This window comes from Gorilla gorilla, chromosome 2, assembly GCF_029281585.2.
Source record: "Gorilla gorilla gorilla isolate KB3781 chromosome 2, NHGRI_mGorGor1-v2.1_pri, whole genome shotgun sequence".
In the NCBI taxonomy this organism is placed as follows: Eukaryota; Metazoa; Chordata; class Mammalia; order Primates; family Hominidae; genus Gorilla; species Gorilla gorilla.
Window position 1 is genome coordinate 144,940,881 of NC_086017.1, and position 25,679 is coordinate 144,966,559.

At 41.7% G+C, this 25,679-nt stretch overlaps 2 protein-coding genes, 1 long non-coding RNA gene and 1 pseudogene across 5 annotated transcripts in view; 3 read left to right on the forward strand and 1 right to left on the reverse strand.

The window, feature by feature from the left end:
• The window catches only part of TF (transferrin), a 32,430-nt gene extending 12,211 nt beyond the window's left edge, over nt 1-20,219 (forward strand). The window contains exons 10-18 of one of the 2 annotated variants that reach the window (XM_055380894.2): nt 938-1,092; nt 5,964-6,057; nt 6,657-6,689; nt 8,063-8,218; nt 9,815-9,950; nt 12,289-12,353; nt 16,861-17,045; nt 18,484-18,673; nt 20,020-20,219. In XM_055380894.2, the coding sequence (XP_055236869.2) occupies nt 938-1,092; nt 5,964-6,057; nt 6,657-6,689; nt 8,063-8,218; nt 9,815-9,950; nt 12,289-12,353; nt 16,861-17,045; nt 18,484-18,673; nt 20,020-20,054 (1,049 nt within the window). In that variant the 3' untranslated portion in view covers nt 20,055-20,219. The remainder of the gene's footprint in view (nt 1-937; nt 1,093-5,963; nt 6,058-6,656; nt 6,690-8,062; nt 8,219-9,814; nt 9,951-12,288; nt 12,354-16,860; nt 17,046-18,483; nt 18,674-20,019) is intronic. The other variant, NM_001303546.1, reaches the window with a different exon arrangement.
• On the forward strand, nt 1,099-5,883 carry LOC109026265 (fatty acid CoA ligase Acsl3-like; annotated as a pseudogene).
• LOC134758098 (uncharacterized) lies at nt 10,214-20,013 on the reverse strand. The gene is made up of 4 exons (XR_010132934.1): nt 19,689-20,013; nt 16,355-16,529; nt 15,449-15,510; nt 10,214-11,594 (listed from the first exon to the last, which is right to left on the reverse strand). It is a non-coding gene; the product is annotated as an uncharacterized lncRNA (long non-coding RNA).
• A 5,252-nt stretch (nt 20,220-25,471) lies between the features above and the next one.
• SRPRB (SRP receptor subunit beta) overlaps nt 25,472-25,679 on the forward strand; it is a 30,470-nt gene continuing 30,262 nt past the window's right edge. The window contains exon 1 of one of the 2 annotated variants that reach the window (XM_063704209.1): nt 25,472-25,639. The gene's annotated coding sequence lies outside the window, so the exon portion shown is untranslated. The remainder of the gene's footprint in view (nt 25,640-25,679) is intronic. The other variant, XM_019023998.4, reaches the window with a different exon arrangement.

Below are 25,679 nucleotides of genomic sequence, written 5' to 3' on the forward strand. Positions count from 1 at the left end.
CTTATCACAGAGTAAGTGAAATAGAACAAAATTGCTATATATTGCACATCTCCAGCCAGTCAACATGTACCATAATGAAGAGGCGCTCTAAGAGAGGTTGATCCCAGTCCTGAATTTCACTGAGTCACTGTGGTTTTGCTTGACCATTCATTTATTCAGCAGACATTTATTGAACATCTAGCCATATGCTCTGCTAGGTGCTGGACATAGGATGGCATGACAAATATATATTTGATTCTGTTGTCCTGGAAATTTCAAACTGGGGAGAAGATAAATGTTTAATGAATAGTCATGCTATTGGATGATGAATTACAAAGTAAGAGATATGTTTAAAAGGGGAAAAATATGACAACAAAATACCATGGCCCTATGAGACTGCAAAACAAAGAAAAACAGGCCCTGGACTTGGTGTTAAGGCAAAGTTTCCTTGAGGAAGTGACTCTTGAGCTCAGTCTGAAAGATGAGCAGATGTACATTTATTCATCAGACATTTATTATGCTGACCATGTGCTAGCATTGCCCTAACCCTGAGGATGCCCTGGTGAACAAGACAGGCAGGGCCCTTTCTGTGTTGGAGCTTCTGTTCTCCTGCAGAAAACCTGACAATAAACAATGAACATATAAATAAGAACACCTCCAGTAGTTAAGTGCTATCTGAAAAACAAGAAGGAAAAAAACAGCCAGAGGTCATATAGTGCCCAGAGGCTGGAGAGGAAAGTTGGCTTCTCAGAAGACATAAAAAACTAAATTTAAATGAGAAGTCAACCAAGAGATTGTGCATTGACTTTGCTTTCTAAGGTGATTAATTCCTTGAATGGGGTCTGTTTGTTTATTGCTGGCAAGTCCCAGCATTTGCATGAAGACAGTGAGTAGTGCTGATAAACACCAGGCAACAGCTAGGGCCGCTTCTGATCTTTGTTCTTTTTTTATGCCATAGGCCCAGAAGCCCCAACAGATGAATGCAAGCCTGTGAAGTGGTGTGCGCTGAGCCACCACGAGAGGCTCAAGTGTGATGAGTGGAGTGTTAACAGTGTAGGGAAAATAGAGTGTGTATCAGCAGAGACCACCGAAGACTGCATCGCCAAGATCATGGTATGTCACTCCAGCCTTCCTAGGGCAGCGTCCCTGTCATTGCTGCCTGCTGGCCCCCAGGACTGAGCTAGGGAGTGTTCCTGGGAACGATGCAAAAACCTGGCTCCCAGGAACCTTGCCCTGACTATGTGAGCACAGCCGCACCGGAGGTTCAGAATCTTTGAGCTTGTGGATCTGAAGGGGGCCCACAGGGCTCAGTTTCCTCCTTGTATGAGTGTATGGTGAAAGGGCAGGCTGAGCGGTGCCTGCTTAGGGAGGCTGGACCATGGTGTGGGTGTCCTGAGACCAGTGGTGTGCCACGATCACTGAGGTAAGATCCTGAGTACCTGGTAGGATCCAATCAGGTACAAATTTGCTTTGTTGATCAAAAGAGTATCCTAGCCGGGCATGGTGGCATGCACCTGTAGTCCCAGCTACTTCGGAAGCTGAGGCAGGAGGATTGCTTGAGCCCAGGAGTTCAGGGCTAGCAACTTAGCAGGACCTTGTCTCTAAAAACATTTTTTTTTTTTAAGAAAGAATATTCCATGTTGGCTTACAGAGAATTTTTAAAATCCTGAATGATATAAAGAAGAAATAAAAAGTACTTATAATCATGTAATTCAGAGAAAATTCCCTTATTGGGATCATTTCATGTAGGTTGCTTGCTACCTTTTACTCACTCACAGTATCTAGTAAGCTTTTCCCACATCATAAATCATTCTTGTAAAACCTAATCTGGAGCTTCTGTGTTAGTGCACACATCGAGATGGGGGAGTATGGTTTGCCTAGAGAGAACGTGAAGTGCCAAGCTCCACTCCCCCTCCTCCCCACATTTCTTGCCCTCTGTGTCTCTTCCATTTGGCTATTCTTGAGTTGGATCCTTTATAATAAATCAGCAAATATACTGAAACAAAGATGCATATTATAAAGGTACCTCTTGCCATTGTCAACAGATTTTTGCTGAAATATGTTAATTCTACTTTTTGAGCACTTATGAATAACCATGTATCTTCAGAACTATCTACCATGAAGCAAAAAGGGACCATCAACCTCATTATTTTATATTTCATACGATTTATAGATATCACTTTATGCTATTTTAACATACATTCCATTTTAATTTTTGTCTGAGTCAAGACAAGAAAAACCAAACTAAGTTAAAGTAAAGCCTACAAATTCAAAACCTGAGTCTATACAAATCTGTTAGCAGTTTGAGTGGCTGGGCTTCAATATTATACTCTGGATGTGATACAATAGATAAAGTTTTTTACGTCTGTAAAAAAAAGGAAGAGCAAAAGACTCTTGGGAACATGTGAAATCTTAAATGAAGATTAAGTACAACCAAATGGAAACATATTTTAAAAGATTCTTCTTGGACATCATAATTTGCTCTCCTATGAAGATGTCATTGTTTGAGCCTTTAATGTTGGAAATAGCTTACAGATGTTGGGGCAGAAACCAAAGACCAATATTGCCATGTTCTGTGAGACCACATTCAAGTGGATGATTGCTGGATAGGTATGTTTCATGCATAACATTTAGTTCATAAAATTATATGCTACTTTAGGAGGTCCAGGGCCTGTGGATTAATGAAACAAAAGTAACCAATCTCATTGCTAGTAAAGAATTATTGGAAACAAAGTTGAAAGACATAGTTTATTTGGTCCCACACCTGTGACACATCATCACTGTCAATGGGAAGCCACTGACCTGTCCCAATTTCCCAAGGTTGTTATCATGGGCATCATGGCTGCAGTAGAAAGTGAAGGTGAGTGTGGAAAACAGATCCCAAAGTGACCAGTGCCCTCAGTTATTGCAGTAATCATGTTCATGAGTAGACACACAGGACTTCCAAAGGGAGTCATCATCTCCCATAGAAACATCATTACTGGTATTACTGGAATGGCAGAAAGGATTCCCAGACTGGAGGAGGAAGAGGACTACATTGGATATTTACCTGTGGCCCATGTTCTAGAATTAAGCGTTGAGCTTCTTTGTTTTTCTCATGGATGCCTGCTTGGCTACTCTTCACCCCAGACTTTAGTGGATCAGTCTTTAAAAGTAAAAAATGGGCTGCCCACTGTGGCATGCAGCTGTAGTACCAGCTACTCAGGAGGCTAAGGTAGGAGGATTGCTTGAGACCAGGAGTTTGAGTCCAGCCTGGGAAACATAGTGAGACACCATCTCAAAAAAATAAAAAAATAAAAACCAGAAGCAAAGGGTGTACTTCCGGGTTGAAACCAACACTGATGGCAGCTGTTCTGGAAATCATGGATCAGATCTACCAAAATGTCATGAATAAAGTGTATGAAATCAGTAGTCTTCAACACAATCTGTTTATTCTGGCTTATAATTATAAAATGGAACACATTTCAAAAGAGCATAGTACTGGATTGTGTGACAGCTTTGTTTTCTGGAAACTGTGAAGCTAGCTAGGTGGAAATATTCAGCTTTTATTGTACGAAAGTGCTCCACTTTCTGCAACACGCAGCAAGTTCATGAATATGTTTTTGTTGTGGTCAGGGATACAGACTCACTGAACCTACAGTGGCTGGAACAATTACAGATGTGTGGATTACAAGACTGGCAGAAGTGAGAGTCCCATTAGTTTGCTGTGAAATTAAATTAAATAACTGGGAGGAAGGTGGATACTTTAATACTGAAAAACCACATCCCAGAGGTGGAATTCTTATCGGTGGCTAAAATGTGACAATGGGATGCTACAGAAATGAAGCAGAAACAAAAGCTGATTTCTTTGAAGATGGAAATGGACAGAAGTGATTATGTCCTGGAGATGCGGAAGAGTTTGATGGTTCTTTACAGATGATCGATCATAAAAAGGACCTTGTAAAACTACAGGCAGGAGACTATGTTTCCCTCGGGAAAGTAGAGCCAACTCTGAAGAATCTCCCAGTAATAGATGACGTTTGTGCATTTGCAAACAGTTAATTGTTCTTATGTCATTGGATTTGTTGTGCCAAATCAAAAGGAACTAACAGAACTAACTTGAAAGAAAGGACTTACACGAACTTGAGAGTAGCTGTCTTAAGAGTTGTGAAACAGAAGATGAGGTGCAGTAGTCCCCCTTTATGTGAGGTTTCGCTTTCTTGGGTTATACCTGCAGTCAACCGTGGTCCAAAAATGTTAAGATATTTTGAGAGAGAGAGAGAGCACATTAACATAACTTTTATTATAGTATGTTATAATTGTTTTATTATTGCTGTTGTTAATCTCTTACTGTGCCTAATTTATAAACTTTATCATAGGCTTGTATGTATAGGAAATAAACATTGTATAGGGTTTCAGGTTCCAAGACTGGGGGTCTTGGAACATATCCCTTGAGGATAAGAGGGGACTACCATACTTAAAGTACTTTCTGAAGCTGCTATTTGAGCGTGTCTGAAAAAGTTTGAAAATCCATTAAAAATTGGTTTGAGCCCTGACCCATGAATCCTGAAACTGGTCTGGTGACAGGTGCCTTCAAGCTAAAACACAAATAATTTAATACACATTACCAGGCAGACTCTGAGCGAATGTGTGGAAGAAATGATTTTTCTCTTTTGGCATCAGTTTGCTACAGTGAGCTCAAATCAAATAGGAAATTATTTGAAATGCATGTTTCAAACTGTGAGGCAAACTCCATTCCTCATATTCAACCTAGATTTTTACTTCTTAAGACATCACCATTTTCAACAGACAGGATTAGTAAAACAGTAGGAGAGCAAACTTGTGTCTGTCTTTTTCCTTTTCCCCTCCTACAACTACCTTTACCTAACCGGTGACTGTATTGTCAGTATAAGGAGTTTTCTGAATCATAGTGAGGAAGCAGATTTCAAAAACCTCAAGTTTCTAAACATGACCTATATGTTCAGTTTATGTTTAAAGTTTGGAGGTGTAGAGGGAGTTATTGAAAATATATAAAGTGGCTGTTGGGGGGTGCTTTTTAACTTACAGTATTAAAAAAATGCAAGGCTATTGATGTGAAACTACATACATTTCAAATGCTTATGAATCAAATCATTATTGAGGATAATATTTGCTGATGTGTAATTACTATCTTGCATGAATTGAGAGAAATAAATACAGCCATACTTACGTTTTAAAGAAAAAAATGATATTTTAATACTGATATCTATTCCATAGCATGGATGTGCTTCCACTTATTTAGCTATTTCTCTGTCATTGAGCATTTAGTTTAATTTTCTTTTTGCTATTATAAATCACACCTGTTATTTTTGCTCACTTACACATTTTGTCCAAATAGTTGCCCACCAATCTGATTGTTCTTTTATGGTTTATTACTAGAAAGTATATTGCCAGGCCAAAGGGAAATCTTACAAACCTTGTTGAATCTAAGCATCTCTGAAGTCTGGGGCTTAATAGAGCTGAGATTTAGAACATTTGAAAATATTTGACTCATTCATTAAACATGTTGTATGCACCAAACACGGAAATAGCACTCAGCCAAGGAGGCTGACATTAGAGGCTAGAGCCCCCCTTCAGAAGGTGCTGTGTTCCACAGCCACAGCCACGAGTCCCTGACTCCACTCATCCATCTGCACATGAGAATTCTTGGTGTCAGAAATGTGTCGTAGGAGTGTCTCTGGGACAGTGTGTCCTACGAGAGGGCAAGAGGACTGAATGTGGGTCTTTGCTCTTGAACTAGGCACCTGGAGTTGATGATCAGTTCATGATGGTTGGGTGAAAATGAGAGTACATTTGATTTTCTCTGCTGAGTGTGCCTGGCTGATCCTTTGGGGGTTCAGTATCAGCATCTGCTGTCTCCCTGGCATTCATGTGCTGGAAAGGCTGCTTCAAGGAAACAGCTGGAAAAGTGGGTGGCACAGGAAACAGCCTCTTTTCATCTGCTGTGATTTGCTGTGTCTTTGCAGAATGGAGAAGCTGATGCCATGAGCTTGGATGGAGGGTTTGTCTACATAGCGGGCAAGTGTGGTCTGGTGCCTGTCTTGGCAGAAAACTACAATAGTAAGTGGTGGGGAGCACCCCTCTGTGTTTTCTTCCCTCGGGGCCATGGAGAGAGGAGATGGAAAAATCACAGCCTGATTCATACCACAGCTGCCATAAAGCTTTCCCTCTCTGAGCACCTCCTACTTTGCAAGCTCTGGGCTCCTTCATCTCAAATCCCCACAGTCATCTTGAAGGTTGGGAGTTATAGTACATTCCAGAAATGGGAAATGAAAGTTCTGCACTGGGAAGTCCTCACTAAAGATGACCCCATTGCAAAGGACAGCTGGGATTTCTGGCAGTCTTCCAGGTTCCAAAACTCACACTTCTCTCACTGCCCTGTTGCTAGGATTTAAATATAGTTGGCTAGCACTCCTCTGTGGGCTCAGCGCAGACAGAGCAGGAAACTTGACATTCGCAGTTTGTGGATAAATTCTAGAGGCCAGGAGGTGAAATGGACTTGCATGATCCAGAGAGTCTGGACTTGTTGGGAATTGATGACATGTATAGATAATTTTCTCTGACTTTCTTTATTCTTAGCTGCAGCATAAAAAAAAGGCATGGTTTCCCAATCTATAAATCGGGGTTTAATGCCTTCTTCATTTTCTTTTCTCCTGCAGAGAACAATAATTGTGAGGATACACCAGAGGCAGGTGAGTTTGAATTGGTAACCTCTAGAGTTAAAAGATAAATTCCCATTGTTTTGGGGAATTGGTTAGATTTAAAATTCAAGTATATAAGGTGCTGTAAGAGACCAATTTTCACAATGCGAGAGAATCATGGAAGGATAGTAATGGATAATGATGGTTATCCCTTTACACTTGCCATGGCTTGCACACAGGATTTTTCATTTAATGCTATAAGGTAGGTTTTGGCATCCTCTAAGGATACACAAGTGGACCCTAAGCTGAGGGAGTTTACAGACAGATCGTCTAGGATTATACATCTAGGAAGGGAAATCCAGGTCTTTCCCACTGATCCTCACCTTACATGACATGAGGCCTGCACATTTTCAGATAAGAGTAAGCACCAACCAAGGAACTTTGCTTATTTATTCCTTACAGGGCTCAATAGAGAGCCTCACACAGGCAGATATCAAGGAACATAAAATTGTCTGACCTTCTAGCCAGGGCTGGGTCCAGGAACCCAGGCCAACCTGGCTTCTCACTCAGGGCTCTGGGTAAGGGTACATCTGAAGAAACAGAGCAGGAGCAAGTCAGGAAGTCTTACACCAAGGCGAGCACTGGCCCCCTATGCTCAGGCCCCTGCACGTCACATTCCAGACAGCCATTACCGTACAAGTCTGTCCTTGCCACTTCCACTGATTATAACCTCCCAGCCTCTCCCCATCACTTGGGGAGCTAAGCCCTTCAGCAGATATAGAAAAAGCCATTCTTATTCTATGGATAATAAAGATTCTGTTTTCTGTTGGAAACTGTAATCTGAATTAATTAAACTGGCAAACTGAAATCATAGGTTGATGTTCTATTTCCCATTTTAAGGACCAGTATATATTTGCTGCTGAAAATGGAAGCTGACTTGATATTGACATTTTCCATTTTGCATATTTATTTTGGTATAAAACTATATTCTCCTTATCAGAAAATGTTTGGCTCAATTTTTCTCTTTTGCTTATTGATCTTTTACTACTATATCTCAACATATGTTAATTTATGAAAGTTTGTGGTTACATTAGCTGTTTCAGTATCCATTCCTCTGATAGGACTCATTGGATGGTGAATTGCTGGCTTATAACTTCAGTGACTTTATGCACTTAGGGAAGGGTTATACACCCAGCCATTGATCTAATGATGGTGTTTTCACAATATTTTGTTTTTAAAGTTCAGATTAATCTCCTCCTGACAGAGTTCCTTGTACTTCCCCTCAGTCAGTTACTGGGAAGATCCTCTCAAGACACAATGACTGATTGAGGATATCTTTGCTTCCTTAGGGAAACTGATTGGAAGCAGACACTCTGGAAGCCCCAGAGGTGTTAATACATCCTTTTCTGGTGTCTTTCTTGTAGGGTATTTTGCTGTAGCAGTGGTGAAGAAATCAGCTTCTGACCTCACCTGGGACAATCTGAAAGGCAAGAAGTCCTGCCATACGGCAGTTGGCAGAACCGCTGGCTGGAACATCCCCATGGGCCTGCTCTACAATAAGATCAACCATTGCAGATTTGGTGAGTGAATATTGGGAAGGAGGGCTGGTGAGGGCCATGCCAGAAAGCAGGGTCCTGCCTTAGGGAAGAGGAGTGTGGCATAAGATGCTGTGGGCTCTGGTTCTAGAGAAGTAGAATTTGGTCAAAGAACAGTAGAATTTGCTGTCCTCAAGGACATAGCAACAAGGGCTGGGAGGGCTGGAACTGGGTTGCTGAGCTGGGACGGTTCATTTAGGTTGAACATATTGGCATGAGTGAATATACATTTATCTCTCATGAGAAAGACCAGACGTGAGCAGTGCATGGCTGGTATGGTCATGAGAAACCCAGGCTCCTTCACACTTTCTGCTCCTCTATTCTGAGCATAAGACTTCCATCTTCAAGGTCACCCCATGGTTGCCATCGCATCCATGATCCAGGCAGCCCCAATCACCAAGGGGTTACAGCAAATGGAAGTTTATGCCATCTTTTTAAAGGAGCTCTCTAGGAAGTCTAACCAGTTATTTCAGCAAACTTCTCATTGCCCAGAACTTAGGTACATCACCATACCTAGCTGTAAAAAAGAAATGTAATCATTCATCTGGAAATGTCCCTACCCCAGATAAAACCAGATTTTTGTTACAAAGTACAAGGAGAAACAGATATTGGGTAGACAGGTAGCAATCCCTGCCACAAGGTTTTGTATGGTGTGTGAGTGTGGGTGATCCCGGGTCTCTTCATGGTGTTGGCAATCTCACCAAGTCCCTACCCAGCTCCTAGGACCCTTCTAAGCAGTAGAAATCACCTTATTTTCTATGTCCTCTAAATATCACCAGGTATGAGCTTATTTCTACCCCGCTTAAACTTTTAAGTGTAAGTTCTCCCACAGACAGATGTTTTCCAGTGGTTCTGATTTACATTAGCTTCCTAAGTACTTTGTCCCTGCCACCTCCAAATTTGGGCAACTCTTTAAAAAAGAAAAGGCCTCTAAATCTGGTTATTAACCCAGAAAACCCTGTGGGGTCGGGGAAGTGGTGATGAGAGTATGTCTCTGTACCAGGGTGCTTTGTGACACCACTTAGACATGAAGCAAAGTGTGGCCAAGGTGACATTCAGAAAACTCAGGATCCCCACTGACAAAGGCACTACCTCTGCTCTCCTGAACCTCCTAGCACTTTTATGGCCAAAGGAGAGCAGCTGAGCTGCAAAGAAAATTCCCCATCCCTTTCCTGAGGTTGGAGATGTAGCAAAGGCTCTTCTAATGAATGGCAGGGAATGGGGACATCTGAAAACAGGTGGCACAAGCTCAGGAAGCAAGACCTTCAGTCTTCCTCCTTTTTCTGTTCCCTTTCATGACATTTTTCATCTCTTCTTTGTTTAGCGTAGTGATGACATCATTATTGTGCTCAAATAAATCCCCTCTGCCCTGAATTGTAATGGTCATTAACTCCTTTTCCCAATCTCAATAGTTTCCCCTTTAAAGCCTATAGCCTGGCAAGTCCTGGGTTGGTGGTGGCTGGTCACAGAATTAATGAATATGTTCTACTTATTATGGGCCATGCAGCCCTGTTATCTCTTAAATAAAAGCTGCTTGCATTGACTGAGGAAAAGCTGACTTCCTCTTGTCCTTCTGCGCAGATGAATTTTTCAGTGAAGGTTGTGCCCCTGGGTCTAAGAAAGACTCCAGTCTCTGTAAGCTGTGTATGGGCTCAGGCCTAAACCTGTGTGAACCCAACAACAAAGAGGGATACTACGGCTACACAGGCGCTTTCAGGTGAGTCTTTTAACCCTGAAACAAATAGAGTAATATACAAGCCTTGGCCAGATTTCTTTTAGGAACTAAGGTAAGATTCTTAGGTTCCTATTCCATTAGTGCGGCATGTATTAAGAGAGTATATTTCACAACCAGATATAGAGCCACATGGGGAGGGGCAGCCAAACTCCCCCAGGATGCTGACATGGCTGTCAAAGACAGCAGAGACTTGTGTTTGGTACAGTTTAGCAGTTTTCAATGGGTGATTTGACCCCCACGGGACATTTGGCAATGTTTGCATAGATTTTTTATTGTGACAATGTTGGGGTGGGGGGAGGAAGTGCTACTAGCATCTAACACGTAGAAGCCGCTAAACATTCAACAATGCACAGGATAGCACGGTACAACAAACAATTATCCAGCCCCAAGTGTCACTAGTGCCTCGGCAATGATACCCTACTGTAGTTGAATAAACACTGAGTCGAGAGTTTGGCTCAAGCTTTTCCATGCACCTCTGGATAATCCAGAACAATACTCATCTGGAAATACAGAATAGTACATGATTCCTAAATTCCTAACTACAATTGTACTTTATGGAGTGCCTATCATTCATTTTCATAGAGATACCTGTGTACCTTGCTATTTTTTTTTTTTTTTTTTTGGAGACAGGAGCTCTCTCTGTTGCCCAGGCTGGAGTGTAGTGGCACACTCATGGTTCACTGCAGCCTCAACCTGCTGAGCTCAAGCGATCCTCCCACCTCAGCCTCCCTAGTAGCTGGGATTACAGGCATGCACCACCACACCCAGCTAATTTTTGTATTTTTTTGTAGAGACAGGGTTTTGCCATGTTGCCTAGGCTGGTCTCAAACTCCTGGGCTCAAGCAATCCTCCTGTCTTGGCCTCCCAAAGTGCTGGTACTCACAGGCGTGGGCCACGTCTGGCCCTACCTTATTACTTTTTAACTACCCATTCTGCTTTAGGCCCTCTGTTATCTGGTGGTTCATGAATCCATGAACTGCACAATGATGATGGTATTATAACTGAGCTTCCCAGTAATGATGTAAAAAACAAAGGTCATTCCTATTTTCCAGTTAGAGCCACTTTGTAAGTTAGATTAAGTACAATTCACATTCCCCAAGTTTCTAGTTTCACAAAGTAGAGCATGTTGTTTTCACAAAGATTGAAGAGTTTGGGGGACTTAAAATAGAGTTCCCCTTTGCATTTTTATACCTTGTCTTTTTCTGGTGATAACATATGTTTGAGAATTATAGGTCATGAGAAAAGGCTCAATAACATGTATGTATAAACATGCTTAAAATAAACGTGTATAAAGGCTTCTTTTTCTAAACATGTCTTATAAAACTTAGCTATGAAGTAAAATGTACCAGACTGATAAAAAGACTCCAAACTCCAAAGAAAATAAAATTAAATCAATATGTGGCACAATAGGTACCCCATCTTCTCAGCTAGCTACCCCCAAAACTCTTGAACCGATGCAGTAATAGGCAGGTTCTTTTCCTTGAGGCAAGGGGATTAAAGTACATGGAGAGCGGGGTTCGGTCCATTGTCCAAAAGTCCAACCCACTCGGCTCATTGAGGAGGGCCTTGTGTAGATTTTGAAGTACACACTAGTTCATCATCTGTGTGGTATGCCCTTTCAAAGGACTGGAAGACAGTCAAAATTAAAATTAGAACCCTACTTACCAGAGTTTATTTTGTTATTATTTCTTTTCTGAAACTTCTTGGGGACTTGTAGCTCAGAGCTGTGTTATAACCCCCAATACCACACCCAGAGATATGTAGCCTGGGAGTTAGTAGAGTCAGGTGCCTTTATGCCATGTTTTGCCATATTCTCTGCATTTCTCAAAAACAAAAACAAAAAAACCCACAACATAGCAAATGCTCCATAAATGTTAAAATTCTTTTTCAAAGGAATGAAGGACAGCACAAATTGCAATTTGTGATGGAGTTTCAGTCTCTCACAAATGTTGCCTAGACATTCGCCTTGTACGAGAACCTGAAGGAACTGAGTTTTTCATTCATATGCTGGGGGAGGCATCACCTCACTGAAAATCAATTCCCTACTATCCTTGTTGATGTCAGGGAAATTATGTCATCTCTCAGAGAAACAGTACAAAAAATTAAGATTTAGTATGTGGAACTGAGATTGTAAAACTACAATCAATTCAGAGTGTTTTGTTTTTGTTCTCTTTATTCCTTACATTGCTTACTGTTAGAATGGAAGTTACAGTTGCTGTTTTCAGATGGCTGTCCTGAATCTATAAGGTAGCCCCCTGAATGACAGATAAGTCACTCTGACCGCCTTTTTTTTTCTCTCCCACTGTCTGGACCTCTGCAGGTGTCTGGTTGAGAAGGGAGATGTGGCCTTTGTGAAACACCAGACTGTCCCACAGAACACTGGGGGTAAGTGCACCTGCTCCTCTGTCCCCCTAGATCACTAGATCCTGATCACTGGTATTCACTTGTATTCAGGGATGCCTTTGTGGAAGTATTATGTACACTGTCAGACTTCAAAGCTCTGATTCTCAATCTGTCTGCTCAGTGAAGAGAGACATGTTCACCTGAGTGCGCAGAATGATCAGGATTATGGGGCCCCCAATGGCCCTAAATCCTCCCCAACACACACTCCCACAGCTGCAAGCCTTGTGCTCCTTTCCCCTAAATACTTCAGTGCCTATTTCCTAAGAATAAGACAATCTCTTGCATACCCACAGTATGATTACCAAGATCAGGATATTTTACATTATGTGGATTTAATACTCATCACGTCCACAGTCCACATTTAACTGTTGTCAGTTATCCCAGTAATGCCTTTTATAGCTATTTACTGTACTTCTGGGTTGTGTCCATTGAGAAGGCCTAGAGGCAATGGCATACCAGCAGGAGTAAGCACCAAGATATTGGCTTGTAAGTACTCTTCTTTGCTAAAAGGAACCAGAACTCCTTGGAAAAATAGCTGACTTCAGGGCTGGGGCAGGAAAAATACATGCTGAGCCTAGAACAACACACTGAAGTGCTCAAACAGTGATGGGACACTCAAAGCATACAAGAACCAATTTGAAGGATCTCCTGTTGCCAAGTCTGGGAATTTTGAGCATTAAAATAAATAATGATAGCAGTAAGCGATAATAGCCCATTGAAAGAAATAAGAATGCATGAGGCAATACTGATTAAACAAATGAAGAAGGGAAAACTAATCAATGTGAAAGGAATGATAGAGTTAGAAAACTATCACTTGGCAACGAATATATTGATAACTGATTCAAGCAAGAATCAATGGGTGTTAACTTGTGGGTGAAGGTTGGACAGCCATAACATTAAAAACAAACAAAACAAAGCAAAACAAACATTGGCCAGACTGAGCACTCCACACCTGACCCCTCAGTATCACTAAGTGCTAGCAGAGCCCACTGGAATTCAGGCTGTGAATACTTCCCTGCCTTCTCTCATGTTCATTCCCCAACTCCTCACTTTTCCTGGGCAACTCATCCAGAATGAACCGGCTCAGCACCAGCCCCTCCAGGAAGCCTTCCCAGATGGCATACCCTGTCCTACAAGAAGACTTCTCTGTTCATATTGCCATTATGATTGAATTCACCACACTCTGTAATACACTTTGGCTACAGAAACTCTTTGAGCTCTTTTTCTTCATCTTATATTCCCAGCACCTAGTGTAGCACATAGTACACAGCAGTTGCTAAGAATTTGTTTGAAGAAATATTGGGTTGACTAATTTTCCTTTCTTCCCTCGTATTATTGCTTTTTCCTTTAAGGGAGTGTTACCCTAAGCTTGGCTCTTTGCCACCCTTGATTTCTTTTGGTACTTTTCTGAGTAGAGCTCCCTTCTCTAAGCTTTGACTCTCTTACTCTTTGCAATGACTCAAAAATTCTTCCCTCCTGCATAGAATTAAGAAAGGAGGCCTGACATCCAATCTCAATTCCATTCCAGTCTATTTCCCAAGGTGTCACTTTTATGTAGAGTACATTGGCATTGCAATTGTATTTTTTTACGTGTGTATATGGATGTCCTCATATATTGTAGTTGTATATATACAATCCATGTACAACTCAACTGTCCTCATCTTTCTGTCAACGTTCCCTCCTCTTCTCCCAGCCTCTATCCTTATAGAGAATCCTGCTATACTCCCTGCCCATCAGGCCTAGATTAAGTCTGTCAGTCAATATCTTATTTCTTCAAAATGTGTCTTTTTTCAAACTAAATTTTATTGTGTGTATTTAAGGTAGACAACATGATTTTTAAGAGCCAAAGTAATTTTGATGTATTGTTAGTTTGGGAACTACTGGTCTAATACCCCTGACTTAATATCACATTCCTGATAAATATTACTAAATGTAAGTCACATCATGTCTGATTCATCATACTTATATTTTGCACCTTCTTACCTTCTTCTGTTATTAATTTGTTGCTTTTTCAACTTATATTTTAGATTGAGGGTACATATGCAGGTTTGTTACATGGTATACTGCATGATGCTGAGGTTTGCGGTATGATTGAACCTGTCACCCAGGTAGTGAGCATAACACCCAACAGGTAGTTTTTCAACTCTTGCCCCCCTCTCTCCCTCCTCCAAAATCTGTCTTAAGTGCTATGGTATATACAAGAAGGAAGACACAAAACCACGTGGGCTTTTTTTTTTCTTTTTTTTTTCTTTTTGAGATGGAGTCTCACTTTGTTGCTAGGCTGGAGTGCAGTGATGTGATCTCAGCTCACTGCAACCTCCGCCTCCCAGATTTAAGTGATTCTCCTGCCTCAGCCTCCCAAGTAGCTGGGACTACAGGCGTGCACCACCACGACCAGCTAATTTTTGTACTTTTACTAGAGACGGGGTTTCACCATGTTGGCCAGGATGGTCTCCATCTCTTGGCCTCATGATCCGCCCACCTCGGCCTCTCAAAAGTGCTGGGATTACAGGTGTGACCCACCACGCTCAGCCCACATGGGCTCTTTTATCTCAATTTGTGTGTGCGTGTGTGTGTGTGTATGTGCATATTATAGGTGTGTGTAGGAAAAAGAATGTTAGAAATGTACCAATTTTGAAGGCGTAGACTATGAAATTACAAATGCTTCAAAATTTTCTTCCCAATTCTTATGCGGCATTTTATAAATTTCCACCAATAAACGTGTATTATTTTTATTGAAAAAGCATATTTTTAACATGCCCTTCTAGATGCCCTCCTAGCCAGACTGAATCATCTCCCATTTGATTTTTCTTAATTTTCTACCTTTAGGTTCTGGCTCATTCATTAACATCAATTTCCATTCATAAGTCCTCACAAACCCACTTTTCCTCTTGCCTGAGTGCCTCACGTACCCTACTGCCTGAGATGGTTCCAGAGGGGGTCTCCTCTCTCCCTTAGAAACACCAGGCACACACCTGCCCCCAGTCTCGCCTGCACTCTCCTTTCCTCCCACAGAGAGGCATTCCTTTCTCCTCCTCTCATCCTACACACACTATAAGAGACAACTGAAATCTTACCTCCTCCAGCCAGCTTCTTAATTCATTTGTTCTCAAAGCCCTGGTTTGAGCTCACACAGCATCTAGAGTGTTTTACAAAATATAAAATATTATTATCCCTGCCCTGAATTTTTTGTTTTGGTATGTGTCTTGTTTTCCCCTCCAATAAGCTTGTGCCTTGGAGAGGGCTGAGAACATAGTATCATAGATAAATGAATAAAATAACATAAAATAAAATAAAAATACATATACCCTTTGAACTATTCCACTTCTATGTAAGCACAATTATATGCCAGTAACACTCATTTTAACGCTACTTTAGTGGCAAAAAATTGTAAACACCTCAGATGCCTATTAAAAGAGGAATGGTTTAAAGATACTATCATAGCCACACTATGAAATATAATACAGTAGTTAAGAAGAACAAGCTTGATTTATATGTACTGACAAGAAGAATCTATAAGGTATGTAAACAGTTGAAAAAAAAGCTACAGAGTTTTACATTTGTCAAGATCTAACACTAAACAAAATTAGAAACATGTGAAATCCATATACACACGTAAAAAAATACATATAATGAGTCGTGGATGGAAACTCGCAAATGTGATATTAAAGACTAGCACTATAAGACTGAGTGAGATTTGGAGAGTATAGGAAAGGAGGCTTTTAGTTAATATAGAGAGATATTCAAAAATTTATGAGTGTGATCTCATGTATTAGTTATTCAGTTAAAGAAAGAAAATTAAATGAAAAATACATTTTTAAAAAGGTTGCAATCCTGAATTATGGGAGAGAAATAAAAATTAGCAAAACATATTTGCAAAGTGGCTCAGGAGGAAGGAGCTGAAACCCTAAGAATGGGTGAGTTTTTTTTTTCAGAGACAATACAGAAAAGGAGAGGCAAAGGGGCCGAGATGGGATACAGACCTCTATCACACAGGTGTGTGCACATTCTCATTTAGAACTGGAACAAGGGAGTCAGATTTAAAATTCTGGTGCAGATTCCAAAGGTGTTCTCTGAGGAAAAGTTCTTTTGTTTGGAGATGCCATGTGTTACAGAACAGAAATTGATCAACCTGGCTTAGAGTGTCACATTCTTCCTCTGCTGGAGCAAGAGGTACAGAAGGAATTGGAATTTAGTGGAACTGAAGATCTTTTTGTACAGCATCTGCAGAATGTAGTTCATTCTCACCTGTCTGGGTAGGGAAGGTTGGAAGGGGATGGTCAATAAACATTCCTGGTCACTGTGAGTCTGGTATCACCTTGTAGACCACATGGGTGTCTCTTCCTGTCCACATCACTGTAACCCCAGTGTGGGCACTTCTGCTGGCCAGAAGGCCCAGGTTCTCTACACACCACTGAGTCAGTTCCATCTCCCCAGCGGGGCACCTTGACCAAAGCCATCAGCTGAACCACCTTCTTCCTGTCCCTAGGAAAAAACCCTGATCCGTGGGCTAAGAATCTGAATGAAAAAGACTATGAGTTGCTGTGCCTTGATGGTACCAGGAAACCTGTGGAGGAGTATGCGAACTGCCACCTGGCCAGAGCCCCGAATCACGCTGTGGTCACACGGAAAGATAAGGAAGCTTGTGTCCACAAGATATTACGTCAACAGCAGGTATGGACCAGCCAGGGCCTCCCACCTTTTCTTCCTAGATGGCTATAGGCTATTCAGGGGGAGTTTACAACAAAGTGCAGCCATGACTCCAGCACTTTCTTTTTGAAAACTAGAATTTCATGCATTGTGCATTTCATGCCATGCATTGTGGACTAGAGTATCAGGGTTCAAATCTCAGCTCCACAGCTTCCTAGTTGTGCCATCTTGGGTATATTACATAACCTCTTTATGCCTCAGCTTCCTCATATATAAAATTGTAATAATAATATTTTTACCTACTTCTCAGTTAACATGAGTATTAAGTGAAGACATGCACCCAAACGGCATAGAAAAATTCCATTTCCTATAGGACGTGCTCAAAATATGTTAGCTGTGTAATTATGGAACTAGACCTCTCAGGCCCAGCTCTGCTTCTAGCTCCTGGTCACTGGTGATTAGATCTGATCATGTACTCTTGGGACTAGGAATCTGCCTTTCTGCTCCCCCTAATCTTGTTCAGGGGTACTCTCATTTCCCCTACTCCTGTCCTTCCCGAAAATGAAGAAGACAGCTCCTGTTTCCCAGCGCTTGTTGATACGAGTCATGAAGAGTGGATTTCTGTTCCTCTTGCCTAGGCAGACTGAGCACTGTTCTCAACAGTCTGAAAAACACAGGACCCTTGCCCTCGGAGAGCCTGCCCTCTGGGGGAACAACCACTCAGGGCCAGCCTTGTTGAAGAAGACAGGGGCTGCCTGAGTATTCTAATCCTAAAGGCCCCTCCACACACACACATCACCTTCCTTTTGGGCATAGCTGCCTGCTGTTGATTCACCATTACCTTTTTAAAAAAAAAATAAGATAGAGTATATTTAGAAGTCCTTTTAAGGTACATGACAATAATAAGCATTTAACATACATTTCCTAGCTGCTATATGGAAAATTCAACATTTTGCAGTCATCATTTCACTTACAACCTTTGGATATCTGGAGAAGTTGAGTGGCTTGCCCAAGAAAGGATTCAAAATGCAGTCAAACATGAACTTTTAAGAACTACCTCTGCCACTCCTCTGGGAGGGTTCACATTTAACATCTTCTTTGACAAAAACGTCTGAAGGGACATGTTATTGTCCTCTCATTTCCTACAAGCAGCCCCCACTGAAGGGCAATGAAGTGGGGAAGAGAGGTCAGAGTAGGCAGGCATGGGTGTGGGTGGGAGGGACTTCTCAGAGGAAGGTGGGACCAGGGACCCTATAGATGATTTTGGGGGCATCATGAAAGCATGGAGCTGGGGCCCTAAGTGGGTAAATGGCAGATAAAGGAGGTGGAAAATTCCCAAGGCATACTCTGTAGCTTCCCTTTTTCCCCAGGGCTGGTTCAGAGCTTTCAGACTCTTCTCATCCATGTGTTTCCAGCTGCTAAAGACCACAAGGTCCTCACGGACTTTCTGTTCACTTGACAGCACCTATTTGGAAGCAACGTAACTGACTGCTCGGGCAACTTTTGTTTGTTCCGGTCGGAAACCAAGGACCTTCTGTTCAGAGATGACACAGTATGTTTGGCCAAACTTCATGACAGAAACACATATGAAAAATACTTAGGAGAAGAATATGTCAAGGCTGTTGGTAACCTGAGAAAATGCTCCACCTCATGTGAGTAGGAGGAACAGCATGGGGAAGTGGCAACCAAACATGGTGGTGAGTGCTGGGGTGGTGGGTACAGGGGGGGTAGGCTGTGGCCCTTGGGATAGGACAACATGGACAAAATGAAATGGTGAGTGAACAATCTAAGCCCGGCATGTATGACAGGCTAGACTGTAGGGGCAGATAGTAAGGGGATACAGGCTCAGGGCACTAAGGTAGTGAACTTATTGGGCATAGAGAATTCCATCTTATTTCTAAGAAAAGGAGTGGGTTTATGTGTACATGCCATTGCTCTGCAGTAAACTTTTGGTTAGAGTTGCCTTGTCCAATATGGTAGCCACCAGCAAGATGTGACTATTTAAATTTAAGTTAATTAAAATTAAACTAAATAAAAGATGTATTTCTTCAATCCCACCTAGCTGCATTTCAAGTGCTCAACAGCCACATGTGGCTCCATATTGGTCAGCAAAGAGAATGTTTGCATCATCACAGAAAGCTCTTTCAGACAGTGCTGCTCTAGACAGCTTCAACAATGATAGGTTCTGGTAACCATAAAGTTGCTATGCATACTACTCATTTGGAACACCAGTTTCTGAGAACTGAAATAGAATAAAACACATCTTTGCAGTATAACTATGTTGGGTGTAACTGAGTCACCTGAAAAAGTTTGGAAGCTGGGGAATAACATGTGGTGGTGTAGGGCAGTTAGTCTTTCCACAGGAGTATGCAGATAAGGGAGTCTTGATCCTTATTAAAATGCTGATTCTCAGAGCCTTGAGATACTGATTTAGAAAGTCTGTGCTAGGTCAGGTATCCGCATTTTAAAAGCTGCCCCCATGTAATTCTGACGGAAGCAGCAATGTGCTTGTCTAGGTTTGCTATTGTGAGAATCAAGTTGATATTTACCTAACCTATATCCTCCACAAAAGCAGACAGTCTGGCTCTGCTCTTCTTTCCTCCATCCTTAGCCCACAGCACAGAAACTGGCACATTGCAGGTGCTTTTTGCTATGTCAGTTCCTCACCTGCTTAAAGAGGTCAGGGAGGACAGTCTTCCTGGGCAACTCCCGGCCTCAGGAACTCAGATGTGTGAGCCTCGCCCATAAGAAACAAGGTGGAGAACCCTGTAGGGCAGGAAAATCATGTTAACAGCTTTGGCGTGGGGCACTCCCCAGGATAGGCACAGGAGCTGTGCAGGCAAGTAGAAAAGAGCACTGGGAGAACGGCCCAGTTCACAGAAGAGGAGGCAGCAAGTCTGCACACTTTGTACTATGCTGAAATTGTTCAATCACTCGACAGTTCAGAAATAAATATAGGAAGATTTTGAAAATCCTACCTCTCTGCTCTGCTCCACAGCACTCCTGGAAGCCTGCACTTTCCGTAGACCTTAAAATCTCAGAGGTAGGGCTGCCACCAAGGTGAAGATGGGAACGCAGATGATCCATGAGTTTGCCCTGGTTTCACTGGCCCGAGTGGTTTGTGCTAACCACGTCTGTCTTCACAGCTCTGTGTTGCCATGTGTGCTGAACAAAAAATAAAAATTATTATTGATTTTATATTTCAAAAACTCCATTCTTTCCTAAATATTTTCAACAAAAGGATTTCTTTATGCATTCTGCCTAAATACCTATGCAACTGAGCCCTTCCTTCTCAGCTCAAGATTCGTCTGGTCTTTCCCTACAGCTTTGTGTGTGCCATGGCCACACCTCCTGGGTACAGTTCAAGGAGACATCTTTTCTAAAAGGGTCTGCGTGATCATTAAAATATAATCAAATGTATACTGGTGTGTGTGTGTGTGCACGCGCGCATGCGTGTGTCATGCTAAGGAAGGGGCAAGAAGGAGGATGCAGAGTGAGTTACAGAGATCAAGTACTCAAGTGAGTACAGAAAGACTACAGAAGACTTACCTTTATTTGGTATTTTAAATGAATTCCATCAGGCATAGCTGAGGTCCTGATTCTAACTAGCTGAAAAAAGTGAAACACTGACATCTTTTTTGCTGAAAAGCATTCCCTGAGCTTGATGCCACAGCAGTTACTGCCCTGTCTCCTGCCCTTCTCAGCCCAGCTTCCTGTAAGGTGGAGGCTCACTTTTCTGTCTCACTTCTTATTATTGGCTGAACATACAGAATTTGGTCTTCTGCTTCACCAACTTACCTGAATGTACCCTGGCAAAAGTCACCATCTACCTGCCAACTGTTAAACCAATTCAGGTCTTCCATTCCTGAGCCCATTTCCTGCAGTTGATAAAGTTGACCACTCCCTCCTCCTTGGAATTCTTTTCCTCAGTTTCTCTGACACGGCGGGTCTCTGCTTTGATTCCTACCTGTCTCTGTTCATTTGTAGTCTTCACTGTGGGCTCATCCTACTGGCCTGGAAACCTTAGGGAAATCTTCCTGGGGTTTTCTCTTGATCCGGTCAGTGCTCCTCTCACTTTGCAGGCCCTCCTTCAGTGATGCTCATGACTCCTAGGCATCTGTATCTATAGCTGTGACCCCAACCTCCAGCAGTATCCCTGCACTTATACATCCTACTACCTACCGGTGGGTCTATACTCAAGTCTTGCAGCAGTCAGAAACCCAACAAATCAAAACTTGAAGTGATCATCCTGTTCCTCTCTCTCTTGCTTCCCTAAACCAACTGTTGTTATAGTATATTCCATATCAGCTGAAGACATGGTCATCTACCCAATCACATAAGCCATAAATAGAGGGGTGAAATTTCAGTTCGCCATTTTCCCTCACACTACATCCAGCGTCACCAAGTTCTGTTGATTTTGCTTTCTAAATAACTTCAGTTGGCTCCTTTCTTTTCCTGACTCCTAACACAGCCTCATCTTATACTCAAATACAGAACTGCAGATAAGGGGTATCTGGACACAACATTCCACACCTCTCTCAACTGTCTAGTATTCAAGAAAATAGGACTCTGGGTCCACTTTGCAGTCCAGACCTGATATGGACCATTTTACACACAGCCCTGCTTTCCTCTGAGCCTATCAACAATCTGCCTTATTTAATATTCACCTAAACTTACCCCAAATCCTATAACTCTGCCTTTTCCTTTGTTTGGTGAGATACCCCATGGCTCCCCTGGGACGCAGTCTATCTCATTGCAATGGATCAATAAACCTAATTTTATTACACTACAGGTATATTCCTGGAAGTCTTAGACAACTGGGCTAAAACAAAAATATTCAACATCCGTTCTTAATTATTAAATTAATTACTAAAATAGGATAGACAGATGTTATTTGGCCATAATTTTATATACATGTAAACAAAAGCTAATACATACCTAATGATGAAGAAACAGAAGCATTCCTACTAAAGTTAGGAACATGAAAAAAATTGATTACTATCTATCTTATTTTACAGTGTTTTAGAACAGGTGGCCAATCCAATTATATAAGAAAAATAAGTTATAATATTTAAAGAAATGCCAAAATTACTTTTATTTGTAAGTGATTATACACCTAGGAAATCCATGAGAACCAAATAATAATAAAGTATTATGGCCAGGCGCAGTGGTTCATGCCTATAATCCCAGCATTTTGGGAGGCTGAGGTGGGTGGATCACCTGAGATCAGGAGTTCAAGACCAGCCTGGCCAACATGGCGAAACCCCATCTCTTCTAAAAATACAAAAATTAGCCTGGCTTGGTGGCGCACACCTGTAGTCCCAGCTACTCAGGAGGCTGAAGCATGAGAAGTGCTTGATCCTGGGAGGCAGAGGTTGCAGTGAGCCAAGGTCGCACCACAGCACTCCAGCCTAGTGACAGAGCAAGACTCTGTCTGGAAAATAATAAAAATAATAATAATAGGCAGGGCATGGTGGCTCACACCTGTAATCTCAGCACTTTGGGAGGCCAAGTCAGGCGGATCACCTGAGGTCAGGAGTTCGAGACCAGCTTGACAACATGGAGAAACTCCATCTCTACTTAAAATAAAAATTAGCCAGGGGTAGTGGTGCATGCCTGTAATCCCAGCTACTCGGGAGGCTGAGGCGGGAGAACTGCTTGAACCTGGGAGGCAGAGGTTGTGGTGAGCCGAGATCGCACCATTGCACTCCAGCCTAGACAACAAGAGCAAAACTCTGTCTCAAAATAATAAAAATAATAATAATAATAAATAAAGTGGTAAAAGTGGTAAGATAAAATTCAGTAAAGTGAAAGGAAATATTAAAATAAAAAATAACTTTCTTTTATACAAATAATAGTGAGTTAGGACAATAATAATTAACAAGAATAAATAAAATGTATCATTTAGTAAATTAATAAAAGCTACATTTAAACCACACTTATCAAAGTAAAAAATAATGTAAAGAAGACATATTGCTTTGGATAGGAAGACTCAGTATTGTAAAGATGTCAATTCTCCCTAAATTAATCAATATACAATTTTTAACTTGACAAAATGATACTAATCCTCAACTAAAAAACAAAAGTGAGACAGATAAGAAAAATTCTGAGAAAAAACTAATGAGAGTGGATGAGCTCTTCCAGCTGTTAAAATGTAATGATAAGCTTCTGAACCTTGGCCTTAGCAATGATTTTTTGGCTATCACATCAAAAGCCCAGGCCACAAAAGCAAAAATAAATAAATGGGACTACATCAAGCTGAAAAGCTTCTGCATAGCAAAGACAACAAGCAACAAAACGAAATGGCAACCTATGGATTGGAAAAAATATTTGCAAACTATATATCTAATAAGATAACAACAAATTGATAAAGAACTCATACAACTCAATAGCAGGAAAACAAATGATCCCAGTTAAAAATGGGCAAAAACCTGAAAAGACATTTCTCCAAGAAGAAAAATGGCCAAGATGGATATGAAAAGGTGTTCAACATCACTAATCATAAGGGAAATGTGAATTGAAACCATTATGAGACACTAGATAATAATAGGATGACTATTATCAAAAAGTCAAAAGATATTAATCATAAACGTGGATAAGGGTGAAGAGAACAGAAAACCCTTGTGCATTGTTGGTGAGAATGTATAGCCATTGTGGAAAACAGTATGGAGGTTTCTAAATAAACTGAAAATAGGGCTACATATGACCCAACAATCCCTCTTTAGGGGATATACACAAATAAAATGAGATAGCCACCTTGTATAGATAAATGTGATCCCACGTTCATTGCAGCATTGCAGCCAATATAGGGAAGCAACCTAAATGCCTGTTGAAGAATGAATGGATAAAGAAACTGGTGTATATATATATATATATATATATATATATATATATATATATATACACACACACACAATGGAATATTATTGAGCCCTGAAAAGAATATCTTGCCATTTGCCACAACATGGATGAAACTGGAGGATATTAAGTGAAAGAAGGCAGATACAGAAAGAAAAATATTACACGATTTCACTCATATGGGGAATCTAAAGAAAACACTCAAATACAGGTATACAGAGATAACAAAACCTGAGGTGGAGGAGGGTGGAGAGATGTAGGTCAGAGGATACAAAGCAGCAGATAGGAGGGCTAGGCGCAGTGGCTCACTCCTGTAATCCCAGGACTTTGGGAGGCAGAGGTGGGCAGATTGCTTGAGTCCAGGAGTTTGAGACCAGCCTAGGCAACATGACAAAACCCCATCTCTGCGAAAACAAACACACAAACAAAAAAAAAACCCAAAAAACCAAAACAACAACAAACAAACAAGCAAACAAAAAAACACACACAAAAAAAATTAGCGAGGAGTGGTGGTGCCCACCTGTAGTCCCAGCTACTCAGGAGGTTGGATTGAGCCTGGGAGGTCGAGGCTGCAGTGAGCAGTGATTTGATCGTGCCACTGCACTCCAGACTGGGGACAGGAGACCCCATCTCAAACAAAACAAAACCAAGTAGCAGATATGTATGATGAACAAGCCTAGAGATCTAATGTACAACATAAGGACCACAGTATAGGTAATAAATTCAACTTTATTTGGGATTCCTCCTTCACTGTAGTAATCTTTTTTTAACTACGTATGTATCTCATAACATGTTGTATACCTTAAATATATTCAACGAAGCTTATTTTAAAAAATGAAATGTATAATGATGACTGGAAAGGGTGGTAGTCACATGGAAATAATGAAGCAGATTAAAAGTTCCAGATATTAAATGCAAATGAGAATTTATTACATGATAAAGCTGGCATTATACTCGGGGGGGATAGATAGGCTACTCACTGAAGTGTTTAGAAGCAAAGTAGCTGAAAATTTTGGCACAGAAGAAAATCTCGTGGACCTCCAACTTACCGGTTAAAGTAAAAACCTTCGAAACGTATAAAGGTTTAAATATAAAATTAAAATCGTAAAAACAATTACTATGTTAACATATTTCTTATATAGTACTTAGAAAGATTTTCTAACATTCCACAAACCTAGTAGCAATTAAGGAGAATATTAATTTCAGATCATACAAAATTCAGAAGTCCTGTAAGACAAAAACAGACAAAATGTGAAGATTTTAAAGAAAGAACAAAGGGCTAATCTATATTTTGAAATCAGTATAAAAAGACGAACAGAATTTGAGATGTGAGCGCAGCCAGCTCTGCTGGGCCCTCCAGGCCCTCCGCCCGGTAGAACCCGGAGCCCTGGCCGCGGCTGCCCCACCGGGCCCATTCCTTGAAGCAGCGGCGAACCACTTTTCCTCCCCGACCTGCCGGCTGCAGGGTCTCCCCGCCCAACCTTGCCAGGCTCAGACGAAGCTTCCGCCGAGCCGCCTGGACGCAGCGCCCCTGGGTGGCGGGAGGTATGGCAGGGCGGGAAACAGGGAGGCGGCCCCAACGCCGCGGAGGCCACCAGCGGGTGCAGAGGGCCAGGAAAGCTGGTCTGCGCGCGGCTCAGCTGCCTCCGTAGGCCATGGAGCCGCGCAGATCCGGGTGTTCGGGTGGCCGCAATGTCCCAAGTGGACGACACCCACCTAGTCCCGAGGACAACCGACAAAGTCCTTAATGGGCCCAGAAGGTGAGGGGAGTCTGGCAATGAGGGGTGGTAGGGTTAGCGG